General features: G+C 46.2%; 1 protein-coding gene across 2 annotated transcripts; it reads right to left on the bottom strand.

The window, feature by feature from the left end:
* Positions 1–831: 831 nt before the first annotated feature.
* On the bottom strand, positions 832–17,006 carry LOC114433929 (Golgi apparatus protein 1-like). Of its 2 annotated transcripts, XM_028402741.1 has the most exons (27): positions 16,666–17,006; positions 12,336–12,365; positions 10,340–10,426; positions 10,024–10,239; positions 9,720–9,923; positions 8,717–8,788; positions 8,434–8,620; positions 8,102–8,319; positions 7,908–8,029; positions 7,724–7,825; positions 7,485–7,638; positions 7,364–7,381; positions 6,479–6,616; positions 6,310–6,396; positions 6,165–6,227; positions 5,962–6,075; positions 5,794–5,882; positions 5,581–5,698; positions 4,984–5,076; positions 4,779–4,916; positions 4,572–4,695; positions 4,362–4,504; positions 4,166–4,267; positions 3,980–4,087; positions 3,411–3,531; positions 3,218–3,324; positions 832–3,133 (listed from the first exon to the last, which is right to left on the bottom strand). In XM_028402741.1, the coding sequence occupies exons 1-27, from the start codon at positions 16,978–16,980 to the stop codon at positions 2,966–2,968; spliced, it is 3,438 nt and encodes a 1,145-aa protein (XP_028258542.1). In that variant the 5' UTR covers positions 16,981–17,006; the 3' UTR covers positions 832–2,965. The 2 variants fall into 2 exon arrangements, with proteins under 2 accessions (XP_028258542.1, XP_028258543.1); XM_028402742.1 differs by lacking the exon at positions 7,364–7,381.

Genomic DNA, 17,006 nt, shown 5'->3' with positions numbered 1-17,006 from the left:
GGCATCATTTTATGCATAGGCTTACAATGGGTTAATGGCTGATTTTAGTGGTGAACAGTAGGAAATGTCACATTTTTCTCAAAAATGAAACCCTTACATCAAGAAATGCATGGTTATATGTTGTTATAGCTATGATATTAAAAATGTAGTATTATAATAGGAGTTAATGGGACCTGTGGAAAGTACCATTTAAAACTGCTGCTACACAAAAACTAATAATGCATCAAACTCAATATTTTGGCTAATCTTTGACATATCCATGACAGATTTAAAAATAATGCTTCAGCCACCTAACTTTTGTTTTGTGGAAAATAACTCATTTTTTGTGCAATTTGTTTAAATGTAATATTTGCATCATGCAATCTAACTGGCACCTAAAGGGTTAAATTCCTCAAAATGATTTAATGTTTGGTAGTTTTGGGCAGGGCTGAAGTTGTTCAACATATTTATGCAGAAATAAAGCAGAAAAAATGAATGAATCTGTTAAGTTTTTTGGAAGTGGATGTTTTTGTACCTGAATGACGCAAAAGGGTGGTCAATGTGTTTCACCATGTTCTGGTGATGTATTTGAAAAATTTAAATTTGAATTCTAAAATGTGTCTAGAGAGAGTCTTTGTTACAAAAAATTGTGCCATATGCACCAACACAGATAAAATGGTGGCCAGGTAAAGATTACCCAGATGGACAAAAAAACGACGCCCGAGGGTTAAGAGCTGAGATTTGTCACTTTTTCACACTCGGATAAAAATACTGTTTTTTTTATGCACCCTTATTTAAAAACTAAATTACCCCATTTTTTTTAAACCCAATTTAGACGGTTTGAGGCAAAGATATGAAAATCTGCAGACATTTTTATTAAATTGACAAATTTTCTCTGTACAGCAAAATCAAAAGTCACAATGATAAATCTGTTACATCTTCATATTACATGGCATATTCTAAAAAGAACCAAACTGCACACCGATAAAGTTTGTTCACATGGAGAGACTTAACGTACAAAACTGATTATGATAACCGGCCTTCATCTTCCCGTTAAACAAAGACGTGGTTTAGAAAAGCTCAAAGCAGCTGAAGACTGTTTACAGGATGACAAGAGAAAAGCTTCCAACTTCTCTCACTGATTCATTTACAACAAAAAGCTGAAAAACATTTAAAAAAATATTTGCAAACATAAAAACAGGAGGTTCTGCTGATGTGATTCATATCAACTAAAGTGCAAAATGAAGACAGAAGAATGTTCAGTCGATAAAATCATTCATCTGCACAGTAATAATAATAATAATAACACACGCATGGCTGCAAAATATGGAGATCTTGGTTCTGGTTTCAGTTGGACGACCCACCGTTTGCTAACAAATGATCTGATTTAGACATTCAGCGTCACGTCATAATTACTGCATCATTTCTTCCGTGGCTGTGACGACAGCCTCGGCCACTTAAAGCTAGTTTTGATAGCGGACATTTTGGCCACCTGTTCTGGTGCTAATTAGCTCGGCGTAGAGTGACATGATGTGAAACAACAGGCACTAATTAGCATGTTTTAGTGGAGTTTCAGATAAAGATACTGTCTAGAATGAGGCTAGACTCCATAAAAGTAACACAGCGTGCAGTCGATTTATGTGTCTGTTGCAGGATTTTTCAAATCAATGTTTGCATTCTTGTTAAATCTGTATTCTTTTGCATCACTTTTGACTCATTTAGCATCTGTGCTTATTTCATGTCCCTTTTTTAATCACACTATTTCGTGTTTTTTGGTCCATGTCATCATTTTTGCAGCTGTTGAGGCCTTTACCACAACTAACAAGTCCTCTGTCTGTCACAGGAAGAGATATTTATTGACTTATTGTTAACACTCGGTCTCTGTTCTCACCTGACCTGCAGTTCCTCTGCTGACCCCTGCTGGCAACAGGAAGAACTGCAGTTTTAGTGTTAGCGAATCTACACAAAAGTCCTCTGGTCACTGCTACTACTACTTTTTAACCATTGTTCTGCCTGACGTCACGGCCATTCAAAGCAGGTGACAGATCTGAACAGGGTCTAATCGGTTGTTTTAAAACTCTGGTATCACTGCTTGCCTGTAGGTAGTGGAGTGGTACTTAGTGGTCCCAGTGTGTGTGTGTTTTCTGGACAGGCTGTCAGGATGTCTGAGACAATGACCAATCATTGAATAGGAGCTGAAGTCCAACGTCCAACCTGAAGGTTGTTTTAAAGTGGACAGAGGTGAGACGTGCAAAGAAAAAAGGCCTGAAGGAGCATTCTGAGGGATCAGCAGCTCAGCTCAGCTACAGTTGTGTTTTCTATAGTATCAATAAGTTAGACATTCAGAAACAAAATGTCTGAAGTGCAGTTCAGGCTATAAAACACATGCTCAGAACCTCTTAAATTAGTTAAAATTATAATAAATAAGGCATAAAAGTAAAAAAAAAAAGTGCGATGAACTGAACTGAAAACAAAAGGTGCAGACAGCATTCCAGCTTCAGTCAGGCTGTGGAGAGGACGTGACGCCGCGACCGATGAGAACACTTTCACACAGCAGATTTCCTCAAGCAGTCTTCCTGTTGCTCTACATGCTCCAGTTTATGATAAATATTACAAAAAATAAAAAGCATCAGGACTGAACGAGGGGAAAGCACATCCCGGCCTGTAGAAGCAGCGGCCCTCAGTCACATCAAGAACAGCGCTCATTTAGAAACGTAGACGATGCTGGACGACCGCACATCCGACTCCAAACCACATCCTGGAGGGAAAAAAAACGATCGAGCTCTCTCTGAGTTTGGAGATGCCCAAATGGAGATTGGAGGATTTGGTTTTAAACCGAGCAGGAGGTCCGGATGTGGGTACTGCTGTTGGCACTGTGCAGGTTGGCTGGTTACAGATCGGGCATCTGAGAGAGGAGGAAGAAGAGGAGGAGGAGGAAGGAGGAGGAGGAGGAGCGAGGAGTCAGTCCTTTCTGAAGAGTCGTCCTCTACCGGTCCTTCAGTTCTCTGGTCACTCGCTTGGTGATGCGACCGCACAGCAGCCCCACCAGGAAGAGGACGCACACGCTCAGTGCAATCATGAACAGGATGTAGTTCTTGGAGGGCGACGTCATCACCTGTACGGCCAGGTCTGAAAACCCCTCTGCTGGCGCCACCTGCAGGCAGGACAGACCGGGCAAGTAATCAAACTGAAATTACAGAAGGGGTTAATAAAAAGGAAAAGGTTTGGGGGTTTGTACCTTTGCAGCGTAGCTCCACATGTCGATGCGGTCTTGAAGTCTCTTCTTGCACTCAGGCTGCAGACGGACTCTCTTGTCCTGCAGCGCCTCCATCAGGCATGACATCTCTGCAGGAGGAGAGCCGCACCGTAAGAAATCCGCCTGCCAGGCGTTTACAAAGATAAAAAAAAAACAGAAGAGAAGAAGCACTCACGTCGCCCTCTGCCGGGCGTGATGGCAGCGCAGTGGTGTTTGAGGTCCAGAGCGCACGCTGTGTGGAGGACCGGGTCCACAAAGATGTCCGCCTTGCTCTCCTTCAGCATGTTCAGGACTTCCTGTAAACACCAGCAACAAGAAGCAAGGTGAGTGTTTTTAGTCATGTGGTCACATGTCAGTCAGTCAGGGCTCCTTAGTTACTCTGAGGAGTGCAGATTTTTTTTAATCTGCACTCTCACTTCTTGTAGTGTGATGGATGGATTAAGGTCTGGATTTAACTGTTTGCAGCACGTCCACAGATGTACGGTTAATTCTGATGATTCTCTGGGTTCTGCTGTCACGTCTTTTCTTTTCTGAGCAGACACACTGCGGTACTAACTTCACATTTCTCCCTCTGGCACACACCATACCCTCATCCTGTAGCTGTCACTCACACTGACAGAGGCTGCTACACAGCAAAGGCTGTGTGTTGCTTTAAAAGTATTTATAAAGCTCAGACATGGAGCTCAGACTCTTAAAATCTTCATCGGCCGATAGATAGATGCTGTTTCATGCTGAATGCTTCACCTTTTTGCAGGCTTCCTGTTTGATTTTGAGCAAGTTGACTTTCAGACACTCCTCCACCTGCCCGGTCTGCTCCTGAGCAGCCGCCTCCTCTGCACACAGCCTGTAAATCTGCAGGAGAAACCAGAGAGAGAGAGGAATAAACAGGAAAATAAATACGACGGTCAGGGACCTGCTGACGCTGCGTACCTCATCTGAGCAGTGCATCTGCAGCTGTGGGTCCAGTCTGTAGTCGAGCGCCGACTCCTGCAGAATCACTCTGATCTGGTCCTCACAGTCTGGAGACAGCCTCTGCACCGAAGCCCGTTCAGAAAGCACACGATGTAACCCATCAACACAACGCAGGAGTTCCTGTTACGTGAAAAGCTCGTTGTCGTGGGCTCACCTGATCGGCGTATTTGAGTTTGAGGCAGGCGATCACCTGACCCTCCAGCTCGCTGTCCTCGCTCGCCTTGTTCAGGATGGTCTGACAGAACTTTGGGATGTCAGCGCGGCAAGCTTTCCTCAACACCGGGTTCAACCTGTAGTCTGGAGGAGGAGGAGTGTGAGGAAGGACGGGCTTCCACACGTTGACATGTTTCGGTGTGTGCTGTACCTGTGTTCTGTGTGATCTGTCTCTTAGTGATCATCTGTTTACATTTGGGATCCATCAGCTCGCTGTTCTTGTTCTGTTTCAGACACTGAAGGACGTTTCTGGCATCGGCTTCAGTACAGAACCGCTGCAGCAGAAGAGATTCCGTGATCCCATCGACAATCAAAACACTCAAATTTAACTGCTCCTTCCGCTCTTTCTCTTCCTCACCTTGATCATCTGCTTGCAGACCCTCATCAGCTGGTAGTCGAGCTCAGGATCGCTCATCTCCACCTCCTGCAGCCTGAAGATCCGCTGGTGGCAGCGCGGACTGAGCTGCTTCTTCTGCTCCTTCAGACACTCGATCATCTGATGAAGGGAGAAGAGTGAGAAGCTGCAAGGTAAAGGGAAGGAAATCATTCCACAGTATCCATACCTGAGCGTTTCCAAAGGCCACGTTTGGACACAGACGGCTGATGTCAGACTTGCAGGGATCATACAGCTCCGGTTCTAACCGAATATCCTCCGACTGAAACCAGAGGAGAGAAAAAAGAGGAAATCTAAGGTTTTTCCATCACTTTAAAGACTTTAAAGCATGTCTGGATAAGATAAGAAGTTATTTCCTTGGACCCAGGGAGGACAGATTTGTAACAAGTGTGTGTGTTGCGTCATGTGACAGGTGAAGCAGTGTTGTCATGGAAACATGCTATGAACAACTGATCCATCCTTCACTTAAAACACAAGTAAAAGCATACAAAAAGTGTGAAAACGCCCTCGGTGAAAGTTCAGTTAAGTGCATTCAGGCTGTGAGGAAGGCTGTGTGTGTGTTTGTGTGTGTGCCTGTGCGTGTGTGTGTGCATGTGTGCCTGTGCGTGTGCGTGTGTGTTTGTGTGTCCATGTGTGCCCGTGTGTGTGTGCCTGTGTGTTTGTGTGTGTGCGTGTGCCCGTGTGTGTGTTTGTGCATACATGCATGTGTCTGTGTGTGTTTGTGTGCGTGCATGTTTGTGCATGCACGTGTGTCTGTATTGTGTACCATCTCCAGCTCCTCCACCCGCAGCTGTTTGCGACACTTCAGTGAGACCCGCTGCTCCCTGGCTTCCTGCAGCGTGTCGTTTCTCACTGTGGTGCTGAGACAGATCACAACATCCACCCTGCAGGGCGGCAGAGGCGTCAACGATCCACATTCTGAATCACTCAAAATATATAAACTTGCATTTTGTCTCCATTTCCTGGAACCTGAACTCACTTTTTCTTGATGTTTGGACACAAGCGCAGGACGTCCTCCTTACAGGCCATCTTGAACTTGTAGGAGAAGCGGAAATCTTTCATTTGAACCTGAAGCACAAACATATATTTATTTATTTGAATTTATAAAACTCAGAACAATAAGAAAAGATGTTTGATGGTGACTGACCAGCTGAAAGTGTGTAACTCCGACTGCACACTTGTCGTTCATCTCTTTCTGGTGTTTATTCTGAACTAAACACTCCATCAGGTCACCTGTATCAATCGGGTTATCGGCTACATCCTACACACACACACACACACACACAAAATAAATGGTGATGAATCTGATAACTCATGCAGTCTGATCTCGTTAGCAGTGTCTGTGCTCACGTGGCAGTGGGCCTGGCTGACGGGCTCGCAGGCTCTGATGAGCAGAGCGTCAATCTGGATGTCCTAAACCAGGAGACACAACGCTGTGCAGGTGAGACAAAGACACACAGACAACAGTAAAATAAATGAACAAATGTCTGCTGACCTCTGACTCCAGCTCCGTCAGGTTTCCCACAACGTCCCTGCACATGGAGACCAGGTCCTCCAAATGATCCTGCAAACACTCCAGCTCCTGGACACACACACACACACACATTCTTACTTTACAGCATCTTCTCTGGTTGACCTGTGTGAGTGCTCGTCCTCTGCCTCACCTGTCCGGCGTCCGTCTTCTCGCTGCACCACTTCCCCAGGTCGGTCATGCAGCGTTTCTGCAGCTCCGGGTCCAACTTCACGTCCAGCGCCCTCTGGTGGAGGATCCTCTGAACCTCCACCTTACAGTCCCGAGATAACTGCAGGTCAAACACAATCAAAAGCACCTCAAACACTGAAACTCTGTGACACACACACTGTGATCACTGCGACCATATAATCATATCAAATCAAACCTTCAAGGGTCTCCACACTGATGAGAGTAATTACCAACATCAGGGCCAAGACGACGATCACATGTTATGCCCACAGAGACACTGACTACATGGATATTGAGCATGGATACTCAGCCTTGTCCTGATGATACTATTGGCTCACACCAAAATTCACTCATTTCTAACAGCAACTATGAACAAGTGTCAAAGACTGCAGTTCCTCAGGCGGCCATAAGAGGTACATGTTTATACATCAAGGATGTAGGTGCAGACCATCGACTGCTGTGACCACATTTTATGCAGCATGGAGGCTCCAGCCATTCGCCACCTGGGTAACCATAGAGCTCGACCTATCTTTGTTTATTTCTGCTGTAAAGTTAGACACTGTAGCTGGAGGTCTATGGGGATAGCCTCATTTTTGGAGCTTGCCCCCGTGTGGCTACTTGAAGAACTGCAGTTTTGGACCCAGAAACAATCGCGGTGTTGTGCGGTTCTTGCTCATGTGGCTCCTGGCACACCTAAGATCCCCTTCTCTCCCCATATTTGGATTAATCAGGAGTTTGGAACAAAGTAACGAGCCTCTCCTTTAGGCAGATTAAAGAGCACGTCATCCACTGACCCCGCCACCATGATCTGTCCTGATTGATTTTAGTCAAAGCACAGACCTCTTACCTGCTCGTCTGAGGTTACCTGTTCAATTTAAAAACATCAGAGTTACACCTGCTGCTCCTGCGATCATCCCACACACATCACACCATGAACATCAACAAACACTCAGTGTGCGCCGTCCTACCCGGCGTCCCTGCTCCTCGGTGCGGTAGGCGTGGCGGTAGAGGCAGGAGAAAACAGCCCCAGGTGGCATCAGCTCGCTGGTCTCGTTCCAGCCGTGTGTGTGGCAGAGTCGAGCGGCGTCGCCCTGACACTTCTTGTACAGGAGGGGGTCCAATCTGAGAGGAAAACACACACACAACAACCAGAGTTACTTCCTCCTGATCTCTGAGATCAGACTGTGACTACAATCTACAAACTGACTTCCAGTCTCTGGATATGAAATACTGCAGCTCCAACAGCCGGTGCTCACAGTCCTCCACCATCTTTTCTGTGTACAGGTGCTCCATCAGGCATGACAGGATCCTACACACACACACACACACATCAGATATAAATCCAGTGTCTAAGCCGTCTGAGGATCACTTAAAGTTGTGTGTTTGCTCACATTGGGTCTCCACTGCGGATGTGTTTGCAGGCGGTCTGGATGACGGACTCGCAGGCCTCGTTCAGGGCTCGGTCAATTCTGTAGTCGGCCCCTGGGTCGGCGGACTGGATCAAGGTTTGCAGCTGCAGCAAAAACAACAATTTAAGTAACAATTATTATGATAAAACCCCAGTAAAGCATCCAGCTGGTCTTACGGCGTTCTGGCAGACGCTGTCCACCGCAGTGCTGCGCTCGCCGCGGCCGATCCTCATCAGACAGTGCAGCGTGCGGCCTTTGCGGTGCAGGCCAGAGCAGTGAGCCTCGATCTCCGCCCGGCAGTGAAGCACGATCTCCGGACTCAAAGAGAAATCCTCCATCAGCATCCGCCGGTAGTCCAGCATCTCCCCCTGACACTCTCCACTGACGGGCCGACCTGCACGCCACAAGATCCATTACATACAGAGTGTATTCTTCACACATGCAGCAGTGAGGGTTGAAGCATGACCATTGTGTAAAAATAACCCTGGATGTGGATGGAAACACTCACCGCGGTGCACGGCGGCCTCCAGGCAAAGCAGCAGGTAGGACAGTCTTGCCTCCCGTGCCCGTGGCAGGGTGGTGTCCAGGCTGCAGCGCTGCTTCCTCAGGTCCATCTTACAGGCTTTAGCCAGGGAGTAACTGACTCTGTAGTCCTGAGAGATCAGCTTCTGACGGGTGGTCAGAGCGTCGCGGCACTTTGGAGGAGGCGAAAGACAGAGTGAGTGACCAAACGAGTTTTAAAAGTCCTCCAGTCCTCTGTGGCCCCGTCTGAGTGCTGACAGTGTTTGTACCTTTTCTGACATGGCCTCTTCAAACTTATGATTGAACAGACACTTGTAGACTTTCCCCTCTCCTGCCTGAGTCTGTGGAGGAGAGCGATAAAAAAGAGTTAAAGCTGTTTGTTTCAGTGGAAAATTGATGCTGACTGTTAAAGAGTGTTTTCCCCCTGAGAGCTGAAGGCAGCCAGCTGGAAGGAGCTGGGCGACTTTATAACTAGCTGTCACACATTCACCTGTAACGTTTGGTGTTAGGGTTTCACAGTTGACCTACTGCAGTAGAAGGTTGTGCTAAACAATGTGAACATGATTTCACTAGTGCTGTTTATGAAATTGCATTTTTACCACTACTAGGACACTTCGGGGTTCGGGTAGGAACACGCACCTAAACAGGACGACAGAACGTTCCTACTTTACCACGTACATCACATCCACAACTGGAGCTGGCAGCAAAGTTCAAAGTCATGGTTGAAGCGGCAAATAAATGAGTAAAGGTGATGTCTGAGGAGGCGAGGAGAAGAAAAAGAGACATCGAACAAGGCCGAGAGCTGACAGACGAAGGGGGAGCCCCGAGTGGTGGAGACCTGGCAGTGGATTGCTAGCTGGAGGCTAACATGCTAGGCAAGTTACGATAGTTCTGATGACGTTTGATCACACAGCTCCAGCTTTGAAGGAGTTTTCCTCGGCTGCTAGTCAACACGTGTGTGTAGAAACATTTTAAAGGACAGTTGTAGCATTTGTCAGACTGTAGGGGGAGCCCACGAGCAATTTGTCTAGAAACTCCATGATGTTGCTTTAAATAAAACTAGTATCTTTGGAATGTTGTGTTTAAAGAGAACACACACCTAAGCTCCACTTCTTTTGACCAGGTTTGGAGGAGAACACACTGTTTATCACTATTTTTTCTGTAATTAATAATAATATGAACCACGCACTGAGGAGCAGTTTGATCACAAATCTAAGCAGAAACTCGTTCTTATCATTTCTGTGTGATGTGATTGTTTTACAGTCTCCGTACGTTCTGGCAGAATCTCTCGCGGTCGTCTCTGCAGGAGAAGTAAAGGTGTCGGTCCAGGTGAAAGTCGTCTGACGACAGCTCCGCCACCCGCAGGATTGCTTTCTGACACTCCTCTCTGATTGGACGAGCACGATCCTGCTGCTCCGCCTCCTTCACCAGCGCCTTCTCCAGACAGGAGATCACTTCCCCCTGTGAGTGGACGTCCTGTGGACAGAGATTAACGAACATGTAAGAAACTTAACCCTGCGCGCGCACACACACACACACACACACACACACACACACACACACACACACACGTCACCTTGTGTCCCACGTTGATGCTGCCACAGTGCAGGCTGTTGATGTCCTCTTTGCACTTGTCCATGAAGCCGCAGATGAGCCTGTAGTCGCTGAAGATGATGCTGGTCATCTTGGCGATGTATTGGTTACACTGGTACTCGCTGATGTTGTCACGGTGATCCACCAGGCAGGACACCAGGTAGCCTCTTCCTCGCTCCTCCTCGTTACACTCCTTCACCTGCAGGGACGGATTACATGACAGGCAGAGGTGAGGACACACACACACACAGACACAGAAGACATCTCTGCAGAAAACAGACACACACACACACACTGACCTCAGCGATGGTGCTCTTACAGACCTCCGTCGCCACGGCCTCAAACTTTGGATCTGTGGTCAGATTGAGTTTGTAGTTCCACAGAAGCTGATGGAGAGATGGAGGCAGACATTCGAATGTCACTTCTCAATTTAGTGGAGGAAACAGAACTTTATTGAACATGTGGCCAATAATATTCAACAATGTTTGACTCATTAGTGTCTAAAAGTCTCAGAATATGTACCAGCGTCTGTTTCTTATTAAGAAAAAATCACACTAATGCGAGAGGCCTGCGTAATATAGGACATGGATGAAGGTCATCAGAGAAAAGAACATTTTTGGAGCTTGACCTCAGGAAGCCGACAGCTCTGCTGGCAGTTCTGTTCAACCCACTTCTGTAGATTTGTTCCGTCATGATCACTTCTGGTCACTGATTATTATGGGAGATGTGTGTGGGTCGAGGTTTTGAATGAGTGTGTGACGCCGAGAAAATATTGGATGCTGGTAAAGAACACAGTTTCTCGGCTTTTGCATTAAGTTGTAGTCTTTGTCCTGCAGTCAATGAAGTGAAACCAACCGACATCAACAAGCAGACTCCCGGAGACCACAGACTGGAGACGGAGCTAGCAGCTAGCAGCTAGCGGCTAACACAGAGGCCACGGACTGCAGTAAAAGTATGCACAACATTTTTTTTATTTTAATTTTGAAATACTTTAATAATCCCATCAGAGAAATTGCTTAAGGCTGCCCAGCAAAGAGCGCTACATGCCAGTGAGTGCACTGGAGGCAATGCAGGTAAAGTGTCTTGCCCAAGGACACACAACAATGACTAGCGAGTTGGGATTGAACCACCAACCTTCCGGTTATTGGACCCTGCTCTACCACTGAGCCACTGCTGACCACAACACGTAAACATGTTTCTGTGTCTACAGTTCAACACACTCAAAACAAACGCCAACCAAACTAAAACTAAACCTGATTTCAGTCTTTTAATATCATTGTCAGATCATAACTGTGCCATATATCAAAAAAAAATATTACTGTGCAGTTTGCTACAGTTAGGAAGACTGTTAGAGAGGCAGGGGTCACTGTAAAGATCAATAAGGCCGTGGAGTTAGCTGCGGGTCATACAAACATCCCACATCATAAATAAAAACAGGAAGTAACATATTGTTTTATTTACAACTAAATAATGAACTCTTTTCTTTGTCTTGTTCACATTTCTGCCTCTGTCGAACTTTTTAATTAAATATGATGATGTGCTCATTTAAAGGAAACACATTAAATCTATACACACAGATGTAATGCTTTATATAATGCCTAATAAGAATACTGTGTGCACAGAAGAGCCTTTTATTACGCTAAATATTAGCAGTGACACTAATTGGACAGACAGCATGCACACCTGCAGTCCTGCTTTTGTCACATGAATGTCCCTTTAAGATTTAGTCCCATATACCAGTGCTGATTGTCTCACAGCGTCCCTGAAGGGGACAGCAGCAGTCATCCCTGATTCTTTTCACCACATTGTTTTTCCTCTCCTTCACTTTTTTTGGTTTATTTATGTGTTTATTGTTTTCCTGCAGCTGCAGCAGCCACACATAACAGCTCCTGACAGTCTGACCGCCCACAACGGATGACAAATACAAGTGAGTGTGTGACATGCTAATTGCAGCCATTGCTTTCCGCTGCTGGAATAAAGACAGGCCAAGTGGTCCATTAGCCTTGTGTGGCTTCATAAACCTGTCTGCTGCCTTGAACGCTGAAGGTTTTTATCATCCGCAAAGACCCCGAAGCAGAAAGCTGACAGCAGAGAAAGAGACGACCGGACCAGAAAAAATCATTTTAAAACAATTTACATTCATTTAAATTCCAGTCGAGGTCCAGCTGTTTCCTCCTCTGCTCTGTCAATTCAATCTAACACAGTACAATGATACAAAGTTCTGTAACGCCACCAAACTAATACAAACACTCTCTCAAGCATCAGCTCAGGGTGTGTTTCAGAGGAAATACTCACATGATTGCAGCCAGGAGCGATCTCAGTATCCTGAAGAAAGACAAAAACAGAGAGGAAGATGAAGGTGGTGAGTCTTCATCTTTAATCACAGACAGACTCCTGAGTCTACATATGTCAATCGATTCACTGACATGTAAACAACTTTTTAATCATGCTGAGTTAATGTTATTTCCTGGAAAAAAATCTGCTCTCAAACAAGATATGAAGGGTTAGTGAGTTCCAAAACTGCAGTTCCTCCAATGTCCACTCGAGGGCTGGCTCAAAATGTGAGTCAATCCCTGCAGACCTCCATGTTAAAGTGTCCAACTGTACAGGGGTAGAATGTGCATGTAATTCACTCACTTTAAATATATTAAGTCATGTATTATTGAGGTTGCTAGCTGTTAGCCTCAGCTCCTCACACCTCTCTCTCTTTGTCCATTGGCTTAAAGTTGTTCAACCGACCCTGTCAGGCAGACTGAGACTGAGTTAAGACAGGGTCTAATTAAAACCTTCATTCATGAGGAACTCAGATGTTCAGACAGTCTTCTTGTTTCATGATTCTTCCACCCTGACAGGATCCACAGCTCCAGACTGACTGAGTCCTCCTCACAGCATCATACTGCCTCCACCATGTCTGACTGTATGAAGCGTGTTCTTTGGGTTCTAGCCTCTCCTTTCTGTCTCCACATGAAGACAACATCTCTGTGAGCACAGAGCTCGAGTTCAGCTTCATCTGACCAAATGACTTCCAGTCTGTGTGCTCTGTCTCCAGGTGGTCTCTAGCAGACTTCAGTCCGTGTGCTCTGTCTCCAGGTGGTCTCTAGCAGACCTCAGTCTGGTTTGGAGGTGTCTTCTCTGCAGTCTGGCAGTCCATTCCTGAGCAGGACTCTAGTGACGGTCTTCTCTGACTCTTCAGGTCCAGACCTGGTTCAGTCCTTCACTGGTGTCTCTGCAGCTGTTTTCGGCTCTTCAGACTCATCTCTCACTGGTTTTCTTTCCAGAACCTTGCGTGTTGCACTTTTAAGTGCAAATCAAATGTTTACAGCATAGTCTATGTAGTATCACTGCATAACAGTGATTTGTACTATGGCTAAACATATTCTGCATAAACATTTTTGCCTAATGGACCTGGACCGTCTCTTGCAGTTTGGAGTGTAATGTAAAGATATCACACCAAAGCAAAGTGTGCAGAGTGGCTCCAGTTTAACATGAACAAAGCAGCAGAGCCTCTTCACAGACTCGCCCACAACCTCCTCGACTATCAGAGGAAACACAGCAGCTGAAGCTCCTCCACCGGCTTCACATCACTGTGCAGTAAAAAAAGACATGAAAGCACTCTGGTGATAACGGCTCTCAGCCCACGGGAACACACACAAGAAGCCTTCCTCCGAGTTTAAACCCTCATTTCCACTAAATGTTCGAGAGAAGAGTGTAATGAGGACGCAGACCCGCAGTGGCCTCCAAGATAAAGATTTCCAATTAGTACGACTATTGAGTTATTAATTAGTAAAAGAGCTGGTCGGCTCACATCAAAGGCCGTGGAAACCAGAGCAGATTTACCACTGAGCAGGATAATTGAGGGGTGGAGTGAAGTGACAAGAGGCTGCACAGGTGCATTATAGACCTCCCTTCATCTGAGACGAACAATGATGATGTGAGAGGGGTTGCTTGTGGTGATGGAGCTGTTACAGCACTCTGACTTCTTCTGAATCATCAGCTGGTGGAGGTCATATCAGGCTTGACATTGATATGACAGGTTTTTTGTGAATGATGTTATTAAGGTGGTTCAGGTTACAAAGTTTAAAGGGTTACCAGGCACGCCCACGTGGGTGGAGGCCCAGAGGCCGACCCAAGGACCTGCAGGAGCTGGAGGCCGCTGGAGACAGAGAGGTCTGGGCATCTTTGCTCCCTCTGCATCTACCACAACCTCGAAACGGTTGGAGAATGGATGGATGGCCATTAGACTCAGGCACAGAGCTAATGAGACCGGGAAAGGTCACCAGCATCTCCACCCATCAGGGTCAAAACAGATGAGAGCCACACACCGGGTTAGCGCTGCACTCCTGCTCCTCTCACCTAATTTATTTTTAGCAAAAACAGCAGATATATTACCCACAATGCACTCGACTTGTGTTTACTGTGTGTATGTTTGTGTACGTATGAACTGAATTAGAGGGGTTGTGGTTCAGGTTGGTGGATCAATCCCACCCAGGCTGCTAGTCAATGTGTCCCAAGACATTTAACCCTAAGATGCTCACAAGCGCTTTGAGTACCTTCTTTTTAAACAGCACTTTATGTATGTACTTAACTCCGGAGTGTCTGCTGGTTGTCTTGTTTTTTAAAGTCATGTCATCGCTGACAGGCCCAACTAACTCTCATCCATTCATCCATCCACCCTAACCTCATGCTAATGGCGACACTGTGGCTCTAAAAACACGTCTTCCAGTATAAGTGCTGTGTCCAGCAGAGCGTGCTAACATTCGGATGTAAACATGTCTCTTGTAAGGCAGTTTATTGCAGTCTCTTCCAGCATGGCTGCACTAAATGCTACAGTCATTTGTAAGCGGAGCCGAAGCTTCACACAACAACATGTGTGTTAGCAGAAGTCTTCAGTGTCTGTAACACCATCCGAGTAAATAATCACCAGCTGCCACTGGTGCAAACAGTCTGAAGCAAAAGCGTCAGCATCAGAGTCAAAAGCTGTTCCGACAGCCTGCAGACAGACTCGGACCGACTCGGTGACCGCAGCTGGAGCTGTTTGTGTCGAGGCGGAGTCGCACTCTGTGTGTGCTGCTGCCTCACAAACGTGTCAGCTGTCAGACTCAGGGCTTTAGACCGCCACAGAAAAAAGCAGGAGTTAGGAGAGTGTGTGTGTGTGTGTCTTTCTCTGAAGAAGAGGCAGATTTATAAGAGCCATTTACCTCTTCAGGAGGCCACAGCTGTTATAGAGTGAAGCGATGTAATTATCTCTGTAAAGAGGGCATTGCTCAGGGCCAGAGGAGGAGTGTGTGTGTGTTGCTGTCGTCAGTAGAAGGAGGGATGGGAGAAGCAGAATGGATCTTCAATGACGTGTTCGATCCTCTTGATACGTTTAATTACGATGAACATGACTGAGCAGTTACAACATGCTTTAAACAGCACATGAAGCATTTTTCTGCATTTATGATTTTTTTTTTAAATTAATTTGTTATAAAAGTCACCAAACTATGAGGTGAACGATGGATTTAAGGCTTTATAAGGTTACAGCTCCAGTAGTCTTATTATAGTCACGGTTTATGCTGCATTTACCACAAAATCACAAAGTCCACTCCAACCTTTCATTAAAGTTTAAGAGTTAATCATAACTCAAGATTGTTTTCTGCTGTAAATCACATGAAGGACTGTGATTGACTCACTTTCACAGTTTTACATCCTGTATCCTTTGTTTTGGGGATTTTATATTATTCTGTTTTTCACGTCTTTGTTCTGTTTCAGCAATACGTGCATTACGTGCCGAATAAAGAACCTTAAACCTTGAGGACGAGCAAAATAAACAGCAGCCACATTCACGATAAAAACATCTCATAGACACTTTGTGCTGTGATAAAATAAGAGAAGCAGTCGGTAAGGAGTCTTTGTGTGTGTAGGAAGCAAATCTGTAAACACACACGGTGTGAAAGACATTTGTAATTTTTCAACAGTGAAACACAAACACAACAAGAGCTCTGGTTTAACTCCAGCCTGCAGTCACCTGACAGCGGGATGACTGCACACACACACACACACTTCACAGCTCACCAGGTTAATGATTATGTCACTGAGGTGAGTCCACAGACTGCTGAGAGGACGGCAGGTGCAGCAGAGGTGGACACAATATTTAACGACAATCTATTGATGGTTTGAATCAGCATGACGGAGTTAAAACACAAACACTTCAGTGATTCATAACAAAAGTGTTGATTGTTTTTTTTTCTCTGCCTGTAAATCGAATTAAATTAACTGCAGCTCTAAAATATTCAGTGTTTCTCCTGACAGGGAAAAAAAATCAAATTAAACAAAGAAAATCTCCCTAAAATCAACACATTTTGTAGACCAATAAATCCCAGTGTCTCATAATCTTGAATTATTTTAGAATAATGTTTATTTTTCTGTCTTGTTTGGGACCACATGAGATCAGGACCTCTGGTGAATGTGGAGCGCCTCGGGGGCTGGACACTGATGGAGGTGTGCACCTCTGCACCAGCTGTGCACCTCCGCATCAGTGCCATGCTGACAGCCGGTGTGGCTACATGACGACACACCCAGCAGCTGCCCACATCACCTCCCGGGACCGGTGTGAACCCTGACAGCGCAGCCGGCGTCCGCTTACCTCTCTGCGGTCCTGCAGGCACTCCAGCACGGCCAGGTTGTTGGTCCAAGTGTGCTTGGGGCAGAGGCGGGTCAGGTCCTCACGGCAGGCCTCCTCCTCCGACAGCTTCCAACCGGTCGCCCTTCGAGGCTGGGAGGCCCCGGCGGCGGCGGCGGCAGGTGCATCTTTAGCCGGCGGATCGGCGGCTCTGAGGACGGGCGGGTTGGGCGGCTCTGCCGGGCCGCTGGCAGCTTTTAAACCGAGGACGGAACCGAAGCCGCAGAGACAAACGGACAATAACAGCAGCAGCAGCTGAGAGCGACTGTACGCCGCCATCTTCACACCACTGTCAAGCTAGTTCT

Source organism: Parambassis ranga, chromosome 3 (assembly GCF_900634625.1).
Source record: "Parambassis ranga chromosome 3, fParRan2.1, whole genome shotgun sequence".
In the NCBI taxonomy this organism is placed as follows: domain Eukaryota; kingdom Metazoa; phylum Chordata; class Actinopteri; family Ambassidae; genus Parambassis; species Parambassis ranga.
The sequence above is the reverse complement of the archived record's forward strand: the minus strand, read 5'-3'. Positions and strand labels throughout refer to the sequence as shown.